Source organism: Photinus pyralis, unplaced genomic scaffold, assembly GCF_008802855.1.
Source record: "Photinus pyralis isolate 1611_PpyrPB1 unplaced genomic scaffold, Ppyr1.3 Ppyr1.4_LG3b, whole genome shotgun sequence".
Taxonomy (NCBI): Eukaryota; Metazoa; Arthropoda; class Insecta; order Coleoptera; family Lampyridae; genus Photinus; species Photinus pyralis.
This window is the reverse complement of record NW_022170510.1, coordinates 11,716,433-11,735,057: the sequence shown is the minus strand read 5'-3', so window position 1 is coordinate 11,735,057 and position 18,625 is coordinate 11,716,433. Positions and strand designations below refer to the sequence as shown.

The window sequence follows — 18,625 nt, the reverse complement described above, 5'->3', positions numbered from 1 at the left end:
CATGCTAGCAAGGCTGTGTGCTGTTTATAGATTTCAACTCGAATTGCCCTTTAATCGAAAGGGGGATTTCGTGGATATTGAACGCGATGGGTCATTAGGGGCTTGTGTATAAAGATGCGCTATAAATTTCATAAACGATTGAAGAGTGGCTCATGCATGTTATTGTTGATTAGTTTCAATCATGCTGCCCTTTTTAGCGCATTTTCCAACGAAGTTGGGTGCGCTATTGCAGCCACTTTCTCTGTTCGTCCGTCTGTACGTCTGTCCGAGGCTTTAACTACTCCTACAGTTTTCAAGATATTAAGTTCGTTCTTTTTGCATTCGGTGCGATAGCTCTAGCACCTGAGGCCAAGGAAAATCTTGACAATTAAACCGCGCAATGTCAACGTCCTTATTTATTAATATATTTTGTTGACATTTTAACCACAGAGATTTCTGGTGAAGGCAAACATATCGCATATAGTAAAAATCAGATGTGCGCATGCGCAGACTGCGTCAATGGCAAGTTTCTTATTTATGGAGATATTTCTTTAACATTTTAACCAAAGTTGCTTTTAGTGTAAGCAAACGTATCGCATATTGTAAACATCAGATTAATGCGCGTATGCGCAATATCAACTGTTATTTATCGAGATATCTCTTTGAAATTTTAATCACAGATGCTTCTGCTAAAGGCAAACATAACTGATATTGCAAAAATTAGATGTGCGCATACGCAGTTAGTGCCAACTTCTTTATTGATCAAGATATTTCTTTGAAATTTTAACCATAGATGCTTCTAGTAAAGAAAAATATATCACATGTAGTAAAAATCGAAAACTACAAATGTCATTAGGAAAAGCAAACATATCGCACATAGTAAAAATCAAATCCACGCATGCGCAGACTGCAAAATGCCAATTTGCCTATGAAAATCTCTCTAAAGTTTAACCATAAACGCTTCTAGTAAAAAGAAACATCGCATACCTATAGCATAAATTAAATCTGCTCATGCTCGAACTGCGCAAGGCCAACTTTTTTGTTTATGAAGAAATTTTTATTGGAAATTTAAACCATGTATGCCGCTAGTAAAGAAAATCACGGCGCACATAGCTATGGCCTTTTGGGAAGAACTGATCATTCATTTCATGGAATGTGCGCTGAAGTTACTCGCCTTAGGGCGAAAACCTTTTTAGTTGTTTTCTACTTTCATGGAGTTGTATCATTCACGTTACGTTCACTTTATAATTTCAATAAATTAGGTTTGGAAAAACGCCTTATTTACATATATTTTGTTTGATTTGATTGATTTATAGAGATGTAGGTGCGATAGCGATTTTGGCTACCTTTGTTTATTTACTCGTATGGAAGTAGATAGTTCATTCATCGCACACGAACGCTTTCTCTGAGAAAGCGGGTACCAAAGATATAGGACGGTCAAATTAGTTTTGTGCGTTTTTTTCTAAACAAGAGCTACATTTTCAGTTTTTAGAACTTTTGGAAACGTTCCAGTCGGAAACAAAAAATGTAATTATAAGGCAATACAGGAAGGGCGATCTTTAGCGATGTGCTTCAGAATAGTATAAGGAATTCTGTCTCTCCCTTCATCTTATTGGTGATTGACGTAATTAATTTGCAATTTCTAAGTGGCCGATGGGCTTTATGAAGATAGTAACATATTGTGTGATCAAAGCTCTCTAAACCTTCCCCATATAGTTTTTATTCGTTGAAGTTTTTTAAAAATAAAAGCGACTACAGTTTTATTTTTATTTTTAAAAAACTTCAACGAATAAAAACTATATGGGGAAGGTTTAGAGAGCTTTGATCACACAATATATTTCAACCCCCATTTCGAGGAACGATGGATCCAACCCAAAAAAAAAAAGATAGTAACAGTTGGTTACGATAATGAATTAGTAGCTGCAGCTTTTGTGATTAATACATTGAATAAGTTAAGAATAGTAAAAATCTTGGCAATAAGCAAGACACTTTGTTGCATTAAATGATTGATGATAAAGCATTGTATAGTTAAAAAACATACATCAAATATTAACATAACAAAATCTGTAATTAATTCGCCGTTTGCAACCGTTCCCGTCAAGATATTTCAATTACCTTTGTTCTTTGCGTCCGAAGACGAGGACAAATTAATATTTTAGAATTTTAGTCCCGTAATATGAGATGATTTTAGTTTCCTATGTTAATTTAAAACGAGCATTAAGCTGCAAACCATGGAGGTTTACGCCGGTATCGGTTTGATAGGACACAGTAGCTTGCCTGAATTGAGAAATTCCAAGATACAATGGGGGTTAATTAGAAGTATGGATTTAGAAATTTCATCTCGTCCATTATGTGAGTATAATTAACAGTAGCTAGTTTAATGAGTTGCAGCAAACAGCATCCGATTAAGTCGTGAATAGTCTCAAAAGAAGCGCTCTTAATTAATTCAAATCTTAAGACCAACTACAGATTTTAGGCCGACAGCAGACTGCACCATTAATTGATTAAAGATAATAAAGTTTTAATTTTTGGATGTTTAGATTTAGATTTTAGATTTCGATTTAATGATTTAATGCCCAACAGTTTACACCAATTACAGGACACAATATGAAATAATATAAGAAAAAAGAACAAAATTTAAGTTTATAAAATATATAGACGCATTTGGATTTTGGATTTGGATATAATTTAGTAGATATCTAATAAAGGGAATCTAAAGGAAATCTAAAGCCATATCGATAGTGGGAAAAGGGTCATAATTAGTGTCAATATTTCTATAAGTAATTTAAGAAGAGCACATGTTGAATTAATAGGTGAATTACGAGAAATATTTAATCTAGTTTTTTTACAATAAAAAGTGTAGTGTTCTTATCCAAATACATTGGACGGCTTGAGAAAACTGGTGTTCCTTCCAAGGCATGACCAAATTTTATACAAGTCAAAGCCGTTGTTTAGTGAGGATCTTTTTGTATTTGATGTTTTAACCGAAACTTTCGCCTTTTTTTGTTTTGGTGTCTTGCTAGTTACATTCGTAGGTACGGTGGTATTAATTTTTGATACTTTCCGTAAATTTATTTCGCATTTATACCGTTTGATTTTTGCTTGTACATACGCCTCGTATTTCTAGATATTTTTCCGACCAGGAGCAAAACCGTACTTAAAAGTTTTTGTCTTGAAAATCTACGAAGGCGTGGAAGAGCTATAAGTATTTTATTTTATAATTCCGACGAAATTTCGAGTTCAAACTCCGAATTCCGAACTTCAAGTCAGAATAGCGAGTTTAAAGATGAAATTCCGAGTTTAAATCGAAATTCCGGGTTCAAAATCGGAATTCCGAGTTCAAAGTCAGAATTTGAATATAAGTGTGGAATATGTAGGTATTATTTGGCATTCCGAAAACGTTAAGCGTATTCAGTATAAACACAGAAACGCTAAAACGAAGACCAACTCAGAATTCTTACTTTAAACTCGGAATTCCGACTTACAACTTGGAATTCCGACTTTGAACTCGGAATTTCCACTTTAAACTCGGAATTTCGACTTTGAACTCAGAATTCCGATTTTGAACTCATAATTTCGACTTTAAACTCGGAATTCCGACTTTAAACTTGAGTTTCGTAAAAATCAATCATTCCATCTTGATAACTTCTAATATGTATTAAATTGAAACCGTAGTACGAAGGTGTAGAAGGGCAATCTATATAAAAAATACGACTCAAAATTCGGACTGTAAACGCAGAAATCTGACTTTAAACTCACAATTCTAAGTTTAAAATCAGAATTCTAAGTTTAAACTCTGAATTCTAACTTCCGAGTTTAAACTCAATATTCTGAGATCAAAAGTTAGAATTCTGAGTTTAAAGTAAGAATTCTGCGTCTAAAGTCTGAATTTTCGGTTGAAAGTCGGAATTGTAGTCGTATTCTTTTTTTTGTATAGATGGCCCTTCTACGCCTTCGTAGGCTATGAATGCGTTTTACGAAGATGGATAAACAACGTAACAATTATAATGACAGCAATTACAATCAAAATTGAAAATACTATCTTATAATGGTATGTTTATGTAAGTGCCTATTACGACGGACTCGAGCGGACAGTTTTTGCCGAACTGTCACATTTTATGTAATTGTTGTCAATAATCGACGTGAATATTTTTCATTGTACACATTACCACGGTACTGTCCTGTAATCTAAACTTAACCCAATAACGAGCATATGCATCAATTACGAGTATGAAATAACATAATATGTGCTTTCTCGTTGATGACAAGAAATGATAGGTACGTACCGATACGATCTACATAAAGCAGCTGAATTAGGTATATTACACGCTGAAGTACAAAATTTATATTCAGATAGCATCTAACGAATTTGCGTTCGCTAGTTAGCTGTATTAAACATCTAATCAGTATGTTACAGTAGTCGTTTGGAATTATTGGTGACGGATTTAATCTGCCAAAATCTAACTCGATGTGTAATTAGGAATATGGTAAAATGCTCTTCTTCTTATGCCTGTTGTGAACCTGGAGATCTTGTAATCAAACAAATAAAATTTTATTACTTTATGTAAACGACCAGTTAAATTATATAAGATCTTTACGCATTAGTTTCACAAGTAAACCGCATGCAAATAGATAAGAAGAGATCTCATTCTTGGCAAACGATCGCCACTTTGTTTCCTGATATAGACATTCAAGCCATCTGAGCTCAATTCTAGCTTATAGATTTTGAATGCTCTCTTTCATCCAGTCCGATAAGGGTCGAAAACGGCAGCGAGCCCTAAAGCTCTGTCTCTTATTGATGTTCTGTCGCAGTTTGTGCAAGTATTAGATTATAAAGTAGGTAAACCCAAATTGTCGACGTGATCGCAATACATTAATTTGTGACCAAAGATTAAGGAGAGGAATAGCCAATTTTAGAAATGTATCCAGATCAGATACTACTTCCAACCCACCTATTCAAATGTAAAATAAAGACTCTATGTACTATAAATTATACAATCCGACCTTCTTTCACCGTAATAAAATCAAATAGTGTCTTAACCAGATCGAATTGGCTTCAGGTTTCCTGTCTAGGGATTCGCACATGTTCAACTTTCAGCGCCGCGAGATAATAAAATCGAATCATTTTAACCGTTCGTAAAATATTTTCTATAAACTTTGGCAATTGAGACAAAACGATAAAGGGATATTTTGTGACTAATAAGAGGAGTTTAGTTAACTTTAGCGTATCTAATGTAAACTTTAAACTCATTAAACATGTATGAGAATTGCAAGTAAGTGTTCAATTCAGTTGATGTAGGTACCTTTTATTTGCGTTAAATGTTTCATGACGGTACGTGGTAATATTGACGAAAAGGCTAACAATTTCTATTGCTTACCATGATTTACGCTGTATAGGGTGTTCCAAATCGCTCGCGTTCGATGTTTTTCGGGAATATTTTCAGAACTAAAAGAGATATAAAGTGATTGACGTATGTCTGTATACTGTTATTTTGAGCATTCCCTGAAATATGAACTATATATATTCCACGGCCTACTTGCATTCAATCCACATTGTCAAGACCGAATAACGGTTCCCTATTTAATTCAATTTTCTTCTAATCAAACATACTGATAACTATACATTTTTCTAATTAGAAAAAAATAAGGAATTTTTGGTGCAAAAAAAAAATTATACATTCCCTTTGAAAAAACAAAGTTTGGCGCTGTATCTTAAAAAGTAAGCAGGCTATGCAAAATATAAAAATACACCCTTACTAAGAGACTATTTTTACATATTTCGAGAACAAAATGTAAATTAAATATGTATCCAATACTTATACAGGCTGATTTAAATTCGAGGGCCACCATGCGGATCTCGGAAACTGTAAGAGATACGTAGTTCGTTTACATTTGGCAAAGTTGCGTATTTTAATGCTTAACAAAGTGCGGTTTTGAAACAAAACATTCCGACTACTTTCGGAGATATCCGGAAAAAACGAAACTTTGCGAAACCGTTTTTATTTTTTACCGAAAGTTATTTAAAAAGATATTTCAAAATAAATGACATTATTATGGTCACTTTTTTTCCTCCACAAGATGCTACTTTTAAATTTTAATTCTGAAGTTTTGTCTCCGGTTAACCACCATCAGCTTTGTTTTTTCTTATGAAAGCCATTTTTACTTTCTGTGTCCTTTCATAGAGCATTTTTTTTAAATCAGAAAAAATGCTCTTATCAAATGATACGAAAAGTAAAAATGACTTTCATAAAGAACACAAAGTTGACATTTTTCTGATTTCAAAAATGTATATATCACTATTTTTAAATAAGAAATGGCGATATTAGTTCGTAAAAACGCAACAAACTACGAACATACAGTACCCAAGACAAAAGTTTTCCAGGCAAAAAAGAAGGTGTTTTAACAAAATTTAAAAAATAGTTATGTTTACACACGTCATTTTCCTTCGATTACAAAGAATTTACTAAGATGCCTTAAATAACGAGAGGATTGCTCATGTACAGTTGAGAAAATTACAGATTATATAATTATATCCTCCATACCGGAGACAAGTAGTGCCAAAGCTCGCTTCCAAACCAAGTCGAGGTTTGCACAATCGCCAAAACCAATATTCAATAATTTGTGGAATTAGACCCACATGGGTTATTAATACTACACTTCGCTTTAACGTGTCGGCCCAAACGTGCTCGTCGAAAGAATACCGAAACGAAATTTTCGGAAGATGTTACACCACCAATGCATATTGCACTCGCCTTAAGAACCAATCATAATTCTTACACGCACGAAAAGAGAACTTAATCTGATATGCTAGCAAATCTCAAACAATTAATTACAGTGAAAATAGTTAATACGTACTTGCCAAAATAAAATTGTTTAATGAATACCATTTAGGCTCTTAGCGTAGATGATTTCACACCACCTTACTTTAATGAAATGCATCATTTTCGAAGGCATTCGTAGGAAAATCATTTTTTTACGGAATTTCCGTTCAGTCATACGAAATATGAACACCACTTGGTCTTTTCAAGAGAATCGTGCAAAAATAGGGTACCTACAGGATATCTCAATTTCGATACCCCTCGTCTTTCCAAAGAAATTCGGTAATGCTTGACGTTTTAACATTTTTCAATTATTAACGTGGCAACCGCACAATCTAAAAAAATTGGACCAATTCCATTTTTACCACCGGCACGATCTAGTAAGGGAGGTAAATTGCAGTGGGGTAAAATTGACCACTTTTTTTTACGGAAAGCGGAAAACAAGGCGGAAAAGCTCTTGGGCAGAATCGTGTATGCGCAAACGTGTCAAGTAACAAGAAACTGTTAATTTTTGACTTTTTTCTATATTATGGCTAAATTATTGCATAATGGGGGTGGTATCTGTGCTAGCCACAGAAATATTTTTATATATGTTTTTATAATGTATATCATGGGATCTCCGAAACCATAGAAGATAAGACGATAGTCAAATTAGAGCAAAGATGCGCAATTAGGGTTATTATTATGCGTTAAAGAAAACCAGAAAATTCCCATTAATTCCGGTAGTTCCTGTATCCCAGAAAATCCGAAATTTACAGATTTTATTTTTATTTTTTTCTGGTGTTATTTGAACAGATATAGATAAACTATAGATAAAATAAAAAACACATTCTCATTGCCTTTTTTGAGCTCTACAAGATGGCATTGAGAGATTTTTAATACAACATTTCGTTTCGGAGAAATCATCATCAACAGTTTTTTATATGGCTTGTAAAAAAAGTACATACTGTATTGAGTAGCATTTTTTAATACTAATACAACGATGTACGGCACACAAGAAAATACAAAAGTTGGAAATTGTTGGTTTCAAGAGGACGGTGCATCCGCGCACAACGGCCTAATCGTGCAAGAATATCTATCGGACAAACTTCCTATAAAATGAAAAAGATCTTCAATAGATATTCTCGCACGATTAAGGCGTTGTGCCTGTGCACCATCCTGTTGAAACCAACTTTTGAGTCCTCGCTACGCCTGTGGTTGGCGTAGACAACACAATATAGAATATACGCATTAAAAAAGCAAGTAGTGCTACCTGTTAAATTTAAAGGTTTTTCCGCTTATTAGATGGGGATGTATAAAAATCTTGCACTTTTGGCAAATTTGGGTACTATTTATTGGTATGTTCAATGGACAACCGTTACTAAAACCACCCACAACCACCTCTTCAGCTTGCTCAATAAATTAAGTACAGGTACCAAGAAAACTTTTAAAAGAAATAATTATAATTATGCCCAGCCTCCGCTATGACGGAAATCTTCATATTGGCGTAAATTGTATTAAATTGAGACATTAGGCAGCCTTAACCGCCTCCAAAATTCCAAAGAATTAATTAAGACATTTTTAGTCGACACCTGATGTAATTCTGGGTACAACATCAAGAAAACATAAAAACATTTATCTGGGTCGTAATTCGGGCTCGATTAATCACGAAACCAACCACTTGCATATGAAATAAACTTATTTGACATAAAACAATCAGGCTGAAAGAAAAACAGCCACTCACGGCCCAGTGTCAATAATCCAAAATCTTCGGTCAATTCCGATTTTCAACCAAACAGACCCACAAGCACAAAATGATGAAACTTTATTATACTATTAGCCCTTTGATGGTGAAAAACACTTCCATTAACAGGTACTGATAAATTTCTTGGTAAACGTAAAATACGCTTCCGCTCACTCGACTTAACGTTAACTTTCTAACAACCACGAGTTCAACCTCTTAATACTCATAGCACTCAACTAACTTTCTTCTAAAACACGATAACTACTGAATGTTTGACACAAAATATGCGTAAGTACTACTATTGACTTTTCACGTCCAAAAAAACTCGATTCACGTCTTCCACCAAACAGAGCGACGATTAAAGAAACGCAAGAAGCCTCGTCTCCTGTATTTAACAACTCTTCCCTTTCATCAACTTCCGCCTCTCCTTCATTATTGAAATACTGTGCGACTTAGAAACATCAAACAGCACATCTGCTTTCCGGTTATAACACGTTCTTATCTAAAAATTTAATAACGTCCGCAGCGATAACAACTCTTATCGCAACGACCGAGAGAAATTGCTACCAAAAGAATAAACTTAATCTTAAACAAAATACAAGGTAATTATTGAAACAACCTTAGCAACCGATAATTGTAATATAAGCAATCTCGAATCCGAAATCGAATGGCATGATCGTCATTGCGCTTAGTCTCCAAAACTAAATCCGCATTTAACGTTAACATGAAATTGAAATGGTGACAGACAGGGTGAGGTGACCCATAATTTCTGCAGGTGTCGATGCCGAATAAATCGCCCTCATTGCGTTATTTACACAAAAGTTTATTTTACGATTGATAGGATCTGTTAAAGTTGGCATCTATTTAGCGAGACATCGATTTTTGAAAAATAAGCGAATGACGAATTTTTTATTTCCAAAATATAGCGGAAAGTTTTGTATTACTTATTTTTTGATCATATATCAGCTTAGAAGAAAATGCACTTGTCAAAAAAATAAAGGAGTGCCAACATTCATACCTAGTTTTACCTATATGAGTACATTGTGTAGCCTTGGTTTTAAATTCGAAGTTCGAAGAATTTTGACTAAATAAGCATACCTACGTTATCATCTACGCCGTTAATTGATAATTACCTTTATATGCTCTGGAATAGAATTCAAAAACGCATATGTTCATTTCCTACTCAGGGTCTCCATCGGCACGTTCTAATTAGTATATTACGCACCGAGTGCGAAAGTAGGTTATTTTTCGAAGAATTTTAATCACCCGAGGCGCGCAGCGCCGAGGGTGATTATATTCTAAGAAAAATAACCTTTCGTCGAGGTTCGTATACGATTTTATTCACGATCATCATATAATCATTCCATTATCAAAAATAAAATAATTCACTAAATTTATACGTTTTATATTCATCTTATACGCCATCTGCAATATTATTGCCCTACATAAAATGTTGTCGGTAATACAGATTTGGAAATTTACCCCATTAATATTCATATTAATTTAACATGTATGTTAAAAAATGGCCCATACTAAAGAATCTCAATGTACAACCCCTCAAATAAGGGAAATTGAGTGTAGTAAAAAATTTACTCCCCGAATGAATTTTTGAAGCGAATGAACAATGGTGGGCAGGAAAGGGTATAGGTAAAACTTCATGTTTTACTTGCTTATTTTAATGAGGTAAAGGTAAAGAAATCATCCACATTATGAACGACCAAATAATGTTGTGATCCACATTCAAACCTAATGCGGTAATGCCTAATGATCATGTCAGTTTTATTATTCTAAAATGTACCTACAGCGATCTTTTGTGATTACAGATTTAGACTGGGTTACAATATTAGTATTATAATCTGTGCAGATGTCAATAACGAAAGATTTATTCTCCAGATCCAATCAGGTAGTCACTAAACACCTGTTCCAATACGATAGCCCTAAAAAATAGCATTATCTATTTCTAAAACGTGACAAATTACATTTAATTACCGGACATTGTTTTTGGCATATGATCGCTACAATATTAGTAAGTGCCAGTGGAGTTCTTCAACTTAAAACAGTTCGGTGGCTGTAGATTGGCTGCACTAGCAGTAGGTTTCGTCGCCAATTCAGTGGCCCATTCGCTTTACTGGCACCCGAAAATAACAAAGTATGGCAGTATCCTCTTCAGGTAGTGCTACGACGTCTCCGTTATGCAACATTATGATGCGATAAATTGCCATCCCCTGCTCTTCTCATGGGCCGCAAGCGCAACCCAATGTTTCCATCTCTTATAGACAAGAATTGATCTTTTCCACCCAGAAATTTAAACAGTAATGGGCTCTCTAAGGTAACAATCAATTTCATTAAACTCAAGTTCGAGTTTTATATACTTACCGATCCTTTAATAATTAACGGTTTCTTTTTGCTTTTGTTCTTAACCATTTAGCACCGCGCTCGTTTAGTTTTAGGTTACTTGAAACAAAACTCCCGCAGTCTGGCTAAAGTTAATCACAACTCCTACTTGTGTTTGCTTCGGTCTGCATTTACTTATTTCACTTTTTCGCGTTTGATCGTTCATTTGCAATTTACAAAAAAAGCACCAAACTTCAAATAATCCATATTACTCATAGTAAGATTAAGAATTGTTTTTAAAATGCGGTTTTGAATAATTTGCATCTAAATCGGCTGTCATCAGTGTCAGACAGTTACGATGAGAGCGCCATTCATTAGGATATTAGCAACTAAATCGAGGTAGGCAATGAATATTACATTACTAACCTCGAATCGAATATTACTAACCTCGAGAATCTACTTTCCTCCCTCCTGGAAAAATAAGTGTTGTAAAATACAACTTCCTTAACCTTCAAAATGACAATTATGAGACTGATTACAATATGATCGTGAATAAAGGTTTATTTTTTACCCTATAACCCATGTACAAGGTTAATTACACCATACGCTTCCGTAACCAAGAAATAATTCTCCCAATTAATGCATTTCTCGTTTTATTTTCAGATGCCAGGGTATTATAATCCTTCAATGAAGATTTGACATGTAGATCAGGATGCTTCACAGAAGCTCATCATCACGCCGTCGTCGGACTTCGCGTAGCGCGGCACCATCGTCGCAAAACAGAGGTTCCCGATCTGCGGGGACGAGTCCCGGGCGACGCGCAAGCATAGCCGTTTCACCTGTGGATAGTGAAAGTGCTTCGCGAAGTATATTAGGAGCAGATCTAAATCGTAGTCCTCGACCAAGTATTGTTCCTGACATATCACTGGATAACCATGATTGTGGAGAAGACGGGCCCATTGGAAGGAGCCCGAGGCATAGTTTAGTTCCAGATTCGGCCTTAAGTCCGAGGAATAGTCTAGTTCCGGATGCCGCAGTATTAAGGATGCAAAGGCACAGTTTAGTACCGGGTGAAAATTATTCCAGAAGTCCCCGTAATAGTCTCATTCCGGAAGCAGCGTTTAGTCCGCGGAACAGCCTTGTGCCCGATACCTTTAATAGAAGTCCTAGAAATAGTTTAGTGCCTGAAAGTGTAAATAATAAAAGAAACAGTTTAGTGCCAGAAGTAAGTCGAAGTCCTAGACATAGTCTCGTTCCTGACAATAATATAGGCAGCTCTAGATTAAGTTTGGCGCCTGATTTCAATAGAAGTCCAAGAAATAGTTTAATTCCCGATACGAATAGAAGTCCTCGACCAAGTTTAACGCCTTCAGACTCTCAAATTTGGAACGCGAAAGTTAGTCCAAGTGAAGAACTGCGAAGTCCTCGTCACAGCATTATACCTGATGGAAATCGTAGCCCTCGAGGAAGTATAGCACCCGAAAGTATATTTTTGAAGAATAGCCCTAGGGGAAGTATATGTAGTGAGTACCAAGGTGATCGAAGTCCACGGGGGAGCATAGGTGGAGAGACTAATCACAATCGAAGTCCGCGTGGGAGCATCGCACGAAATTTAACGGCAGATTCCAATGATGCGGGACGAAGTCCTCGAGGCAGCTTAACGTTAACCTTTCAAGAGCCTTTAGTAACAGAAAGGCGAGCCAGTGCAGATAATGCTGGTAAGTATCATTCCGTTCAAATTTATCACAGAATTACGTTTCGAAAGTAAACACTTTGAAAAGTGCTTGAAATTGCGAAAGCGTTCCACGTTCATTGTGCTAATTAGTTTATGAAATATGTTGAAGCGCGTATTAATTAAAAGTCCCTTCCAAACTATAATAGAAATCTTCGCAAACTTTTATTTACACCGAAAAATAATTTTATTCGTGGAGAATTCGTTATTTTGTGGAGAATGCGAACGCTGTACTGTTTAAAATGCGGATGGAAAGTAAATTAAAAAACTGACGAGGGTTTCCTTACAGCTGGGGAAATTAAAGTATTGCATTACGTTTAGTAGCAACATTTTCACCCCAGCGTCCCCAGCTACGTTTACTTTTATTCGTGCGACGAGTGATACGTAATATAACTAATTATATCGTTTTTATTTATTACCTTGCGTATACAAGTATCATCAAGGTCTTTGTAATATGAGATCCTGTAAACGCCTCCGCACGTATAACACAATTTTTATTAACAGTGGAACTCATCACTAGGAATCCATGGAGAAGTGCCTCTTTCACTTAACATTTCCAAAAAGTTGCGTGTTAGGACAGGTGTTCAAATGAACCTTCACTTATACATTTAATACAACCCCTACCGAGACCCCTACACACTCGGCACTATAAAGCTATGTTGTCAGGCTAACAATATTGTTAAGGAATGTGATTGGATAATTTTGAAAATAATGATGTCATTATTTTCAAAACCATCCAATCATATGCCTTAACAAACATTGTTAGCCTCACAACATAGTTAAGTATGCTTTATAAGTTTATTCATAAAATTATTTCCAATAAATTCCCACCGTATCTGTACGAAAAAATTCAATTTAGACATAATTTACATAATCTTAATACTAGATCAAAGTACCTTATATCAATTCCTAAGCAACAAACTGTCCTTTATCAAAGGTCTTTTAGCTACAATGCACCAAAAATCTACAACTCCCTTTGCTGTCATTTACACTCATGTTCCCAAAAACGCTTCAGAGAAAACCTTAAACTAATACTTCTAGAGCAGCAACAAACGCATTTGAGATAATATGTTTTATTTTATTTTTATGTTCAATTTCGGTATTATGAGTTTTATTCTGTTTTAAAAAATACTATCACTGTCATTTTTTTTTCTATATTCGGATAAGTACATTCGCTGGGTTCCATCTTGAATAATTATTTGCCATAATCTGACTTATCACAATAAATTATTAATAGGGTTAAGTGGCAGAACAGATTGTAGTTTGCACTACACATCTGAACTTCGCCCTTTTGGAATAACGTAATAAATTTAGTTTAATATTCACTAGAATTATGTATTGTTTCTTTTGTACGTTATCCAATAAATGACTATTATTATTTATTATTATATGTAGATAATTAAAAAAAAAAGCTTTATAATACCGGCGAACTATGTATTTTGTCGCAGCCGGACATTAGGGCGCCGCCGAAAGGGCGCGGCCTTGGGCGCGGCCATCAGGGTGCGAGGACAACAGGGCGCTGAACATAAGGGCGCGGGACATAAGGGCGCGAGGACATAATGAGCGTGGGATAGAGATTCTCTAAAAAATATATTGTAGTTAGTTTGTGTTGAGATGATATATCAAAAGTCCTTTTATATCATTTTTGGCGCATTTTTAAGAATTAAAAAAAATTATCAAAGTCCTCGTGTGAGATCGAAGGGACCTCAGCGCATTTTTGTGTGGCAGATCAGTATTCTATTAGCCACTTTCGACTCAACCATCAATAACAGATCTTGTCGCAGGCTACTACATTCACTAACCGTTTCCCACTTTCCGCGTGCACCCGCCATTCGCTTTTAAAGTTAAAATCGTGTCGGGGGCTACCACATTCCCTTTGACGGTAGCCACTTCCGACGTCCCGTCCACCCACCCGCAATTCGCTTCTATTGGCGACACGAGAAAGAGAGACAGCGATTCGAGATTTACGAAACGTTAAACCGCGTGACAAAATTCGCAACGGAAGGTAAAAGGCGCCCGAAGTTGACTACTTCTCGAAGACGCGCGCGCGCGCCTCGCAAAAGGTCGTTAATTTCGCCCCTAGGACAAAAAACAAAATTCCGCCACGCAGGAGTTGTGCGCGTTTACAACATCTTTCCCACGACACCAATTTGAAAAGAATCGCACCAAAACTGTAGTAGAAGATAGGAAAAAACTGAAAAACTTTCACGTTAGTATACTACGCTCGAGAATGACGCCTAGATGTCGCCAACCGCACATTATGTAGCCATGTCCCTAAGGTTGACAAATTTCACGGCCTTGTAGATACACGTACACCCGTTGCCTTTCTACAAGAGTTCTTCTACGCGCCCACATTTGCAGCCAGCCAGCCAGCCAGCTAGCCAAAGTGAGATTAAAAGCTACTTTTTACAAATAAATTTGCAAAAATATGCTAAAAAAGTGGAACTAGTTTTATCCTTCATGGTACTCTAATGAAAGGTCTCCACGAAAGGAACCGTTTTTTACCAATTACATCCCTTCTTTCTGCCCTCTTATCAAAGTACGGGCTAGTGGGCGGGGGGGGGGGGGGAGTGGAACTAGTTTTATCCTTCATGGTACTCTCATGAAAGGTCTCTACGAAAGGAACTAATTTCTACCAACGATAGCCCTGAGTGAGATAATTTTTGTGTTACAAACGTATATTAGAAAGCGCTACAATCTCACAGTGATTCAAATATCCCCACTAGCAAGGGTTGAAGTTGAATTATTATGCATCCCCCTTGGTAAGGGTGCAGGGTAGGGGGATTTATACCACGATAAGTTCAAGATGTTTTCTCATACAATTCTTAATTATAGAGATAAAGTATAAAATCTACATACAAATTTTAGAATTCTTAAAAATATAAGCAACTCTGACTCTATATCGTTTTTAATAAACATTTCACAAAAAAGTAGTGTTTATCAAAGTTGTGTAGAATTTTATGTCTTACTAACATATAATAGCACATTTTATATCTGTGATACGCGGGCATAAAGTACCACTTTATGCCCTAGGGCATTAAGTATCACCATAGTAACTCATTTATACTTAATGACAAAACAGAAACGTCAATTATTAAATGTCAATACCTATTAACTGTCACAAGTGCGAGCCGTAGGGCTCTCCGTGCGAAAGATTCCTTACAGATAAAATACATGTCACTTCTTAAAGAAAAACGCAACAATGGAACAAACTTTATTAACATTTCATAAATACGTCCTGAAAAATAGCAGTATTTATTTTTTTTCATTAATATTAAAGGTGCAATTACTGAAAGATCCCGAAAAGATAGCATTGCCACCGTTTAAACTTACTGGTGAATTAGTATTTGCCAGATGATTTGACGCTGTACTAATATTTAGCGATTCTCCCGCAATTAGCTTAGCTGCCTTGTTCTTGCTTGTTAAACTGTCTTCAATATACCCTTCTACTACAGTTGTACTCTTCCATCCCCCATGTCTCTTTAGTGTAGTCATGCTAGCACCGGCATCCGCGAGTAACGTAGCAGAAGTTCTACGCATGCAATGACCCGTATAACTTTCAGGATTCTTTAAGCCTAAGTAACTTGCAATTGTAGAGGGGATTTTCCCAAACGTGTTCTTCCCAACAGGTTGAGCAATGCAAAGCCCTTTCCTGTAGCCTAAAAACAACCGCTTCAAGTTGCAGTGCTGCGGACGCAGTGCTAAATACTTTTTTACGGTTTGGATGGCTTCCATTTCCGTCTCATTAATAATGGAAAATATTCGCTACTTATCAGTTTTTGTTTGAGGAATTGTAACCACAATAACTTCACCTCTATCTTCTACATCACTAATAAGCATGTCGCATAGTTCTTGCCTTCTGCATCCGCCGTAGATCCCAAATATTAGTGCCACTTTCACTAATAAATATTCGTGGTTAGGTGCTTGCCGCAAAAACTTTAAAATATCCTCGCGCGTTAATACGCTTGATTTCTTGGACACGTGACCTTTGGAGACGTTTTTTAAAAATTGCGTCAATTTTGCATAATTTCCAATATTAACATTTTTGTTCAAAAGCAGCGTTTTTTTAATCATAGAAAATTTAGTCCATAAAGACGTTGGTTGAAACACTTCAGACTATAACACACAGCCATTAAACAAATCAAAAGAAATGAAAATACTAAACTCACCAATTCCTGAAAGTGCGCTAAGAGTACTACTTCATTAATAATTCCTGTACCGTTGTTGGCTAACCATTTAACAAACCTTGAGTATTCCAGATTATATAAACTTTTAGACTTATGTGGAATTAATTGGTCCGCTGCAAGATTGGCCTTATTTTGAATACTTTCTGGAACTTCATCCATGATGAATTGAGTAAGCGTTTGACGTTTGGATGGTTTCAATAGTAACTATAGTTTCAATCACATTAACAAATTCGAACCACTCATACTTGATCAAACATAATGAATTGTTTTGTAAACGAATATTTACTTTGACGAAAGAAACTATTTTGTAAGACATAAAATTTTGTATGTACCACGGGCATAAACTGATGATTATACTCTCGGGCGACTAAAAAGCTCTCGGGCCTATCGGCCCTCGAGCTTTTTAACTCATCGCCCTCGAGGATATAAACATCAGCTTTATGCCCTTAATACATAAATAACTATTATAGTCTACAATTTCTTATATTTTTTTTGTAAAGTGAACCTATAGAAAGATATGATTGAAAAACTAAAAAACCTACCAAATTTCTTTGGTTTTAAAGGTGACACGGGGAAAGTACAAGGGGTGGGAGGTTGAAAACTTGGATTCTTAACCACTAATTAATTAACCGAACACTGTCACAAAATAGCGTCTTATTGAGGTGGTTGGAGAAAAAAAACACCTTTACGTCTATCGCGAATTACTCCAAAGGTGATTTGGGAATTTTTCTTATTCTTTTATTTTAAAGTGGAGGCGACTCACTTGACACTTAGAACCTTTCGTGCTTGAATCCGGATATCTCTCCCTCGGCCTTAGCCGAGTATTTAATTAACCCACCAGAATAATCTGAATCCTCCATAGGAATATTTCCGAGAAAAGGGTGTAAACACTTGAACCCTCTCTTGAACCACTCAAATATCATGAGCTCAAAATTTGTATTACTGTAAAAAAGGCACAATAAGGTCAAACTGAAATATTGCAATTGCGGTACTTGAACTTCACATATTATGATCGCCAGGGGAGAATGTCGGTCACAGAACACCTGATGCCGGTCTAAAATCATATGTTTTTCATATTAAACCATATGATTGTAGACCGGCATCAAGTGTTCTGTAAACGGTATTCTCTCCTGGCGAGCATATCTCAACTGTGCCATTTATAATCGGCTGCACACATCTACTTAAACTCAATCAACTTGGTTCTACGCCACACCATCGCTTCAGAAAAAATACACCTGAGCGTTTCTTTTGATGTTCAGCTCCCCCCACCCCGATACCCCATTGTTTCGCAGTCTTAGTTAACATTATTGCATGCTTTGTTGTCTCTATTCATTTATGATAATGCTTGCTCCTTTAAAAGAACTCCATAGGGGTTGTTGTTGAGATTCATTATGTTAAATAATCACCAAACTATATACATAATTGCTATTGCAATTGCGCCAATTGTATATTCTGAATCTTATCTTAGTCAATAACAGACAAATACTACGGGTCGTTTATGATTCTTCGATTAGACATTGCTTTAGCCTACATCGGTCTTACGAGATCGCTAACGGATCTAATCTAAACAGAATTGACATTAATACAAAAGGGCATGCGTGCTAATTAGTAGTCGGCCGTGTTCTCACCAGAGCAATATCATTAGTTATCATTAAATGGAGGGCCTACATCTACAACTTAAGTCCATTGCGTTATTTTGATACGACCGACACAGGCAATATACGGGAACATATGATTTTTTTTAGGTACTATTTTTCAAGCCGCGTCATTGAAACCGAAATAAACTTGTATGGCTAAATAAGATACTTTAGAGTTTAGAGGAATGCAGCATTACAATAGAAAGTTATGTTTA

General features: G+C 35.9%; 1 protein-coding gene across 1 annotated transcript in view; it reads left to right on the top strand.

Annotated features, from left to right (window-relative positions):
- Positions 1–12,622, top strand: part of LOC116166366 — a 49,546-nt gene extending 36,924 nt beyond the window's left edge. The window contains exon 3 of the mRNA XM_031481320.1: positions 11,518–12,622. Within this exon, the coding sequence (XP_031337180.1) occupies positions 11,567–12,622 (1,056 nt within the window). The 5' untranslated portion in view covers positions 11,518–11,566. The remainder of the gene's footprint in view (positions 1–11,517) is intronic.
- Positions 12,623–18,625: the final 6,003 nt, after the last annotated feature.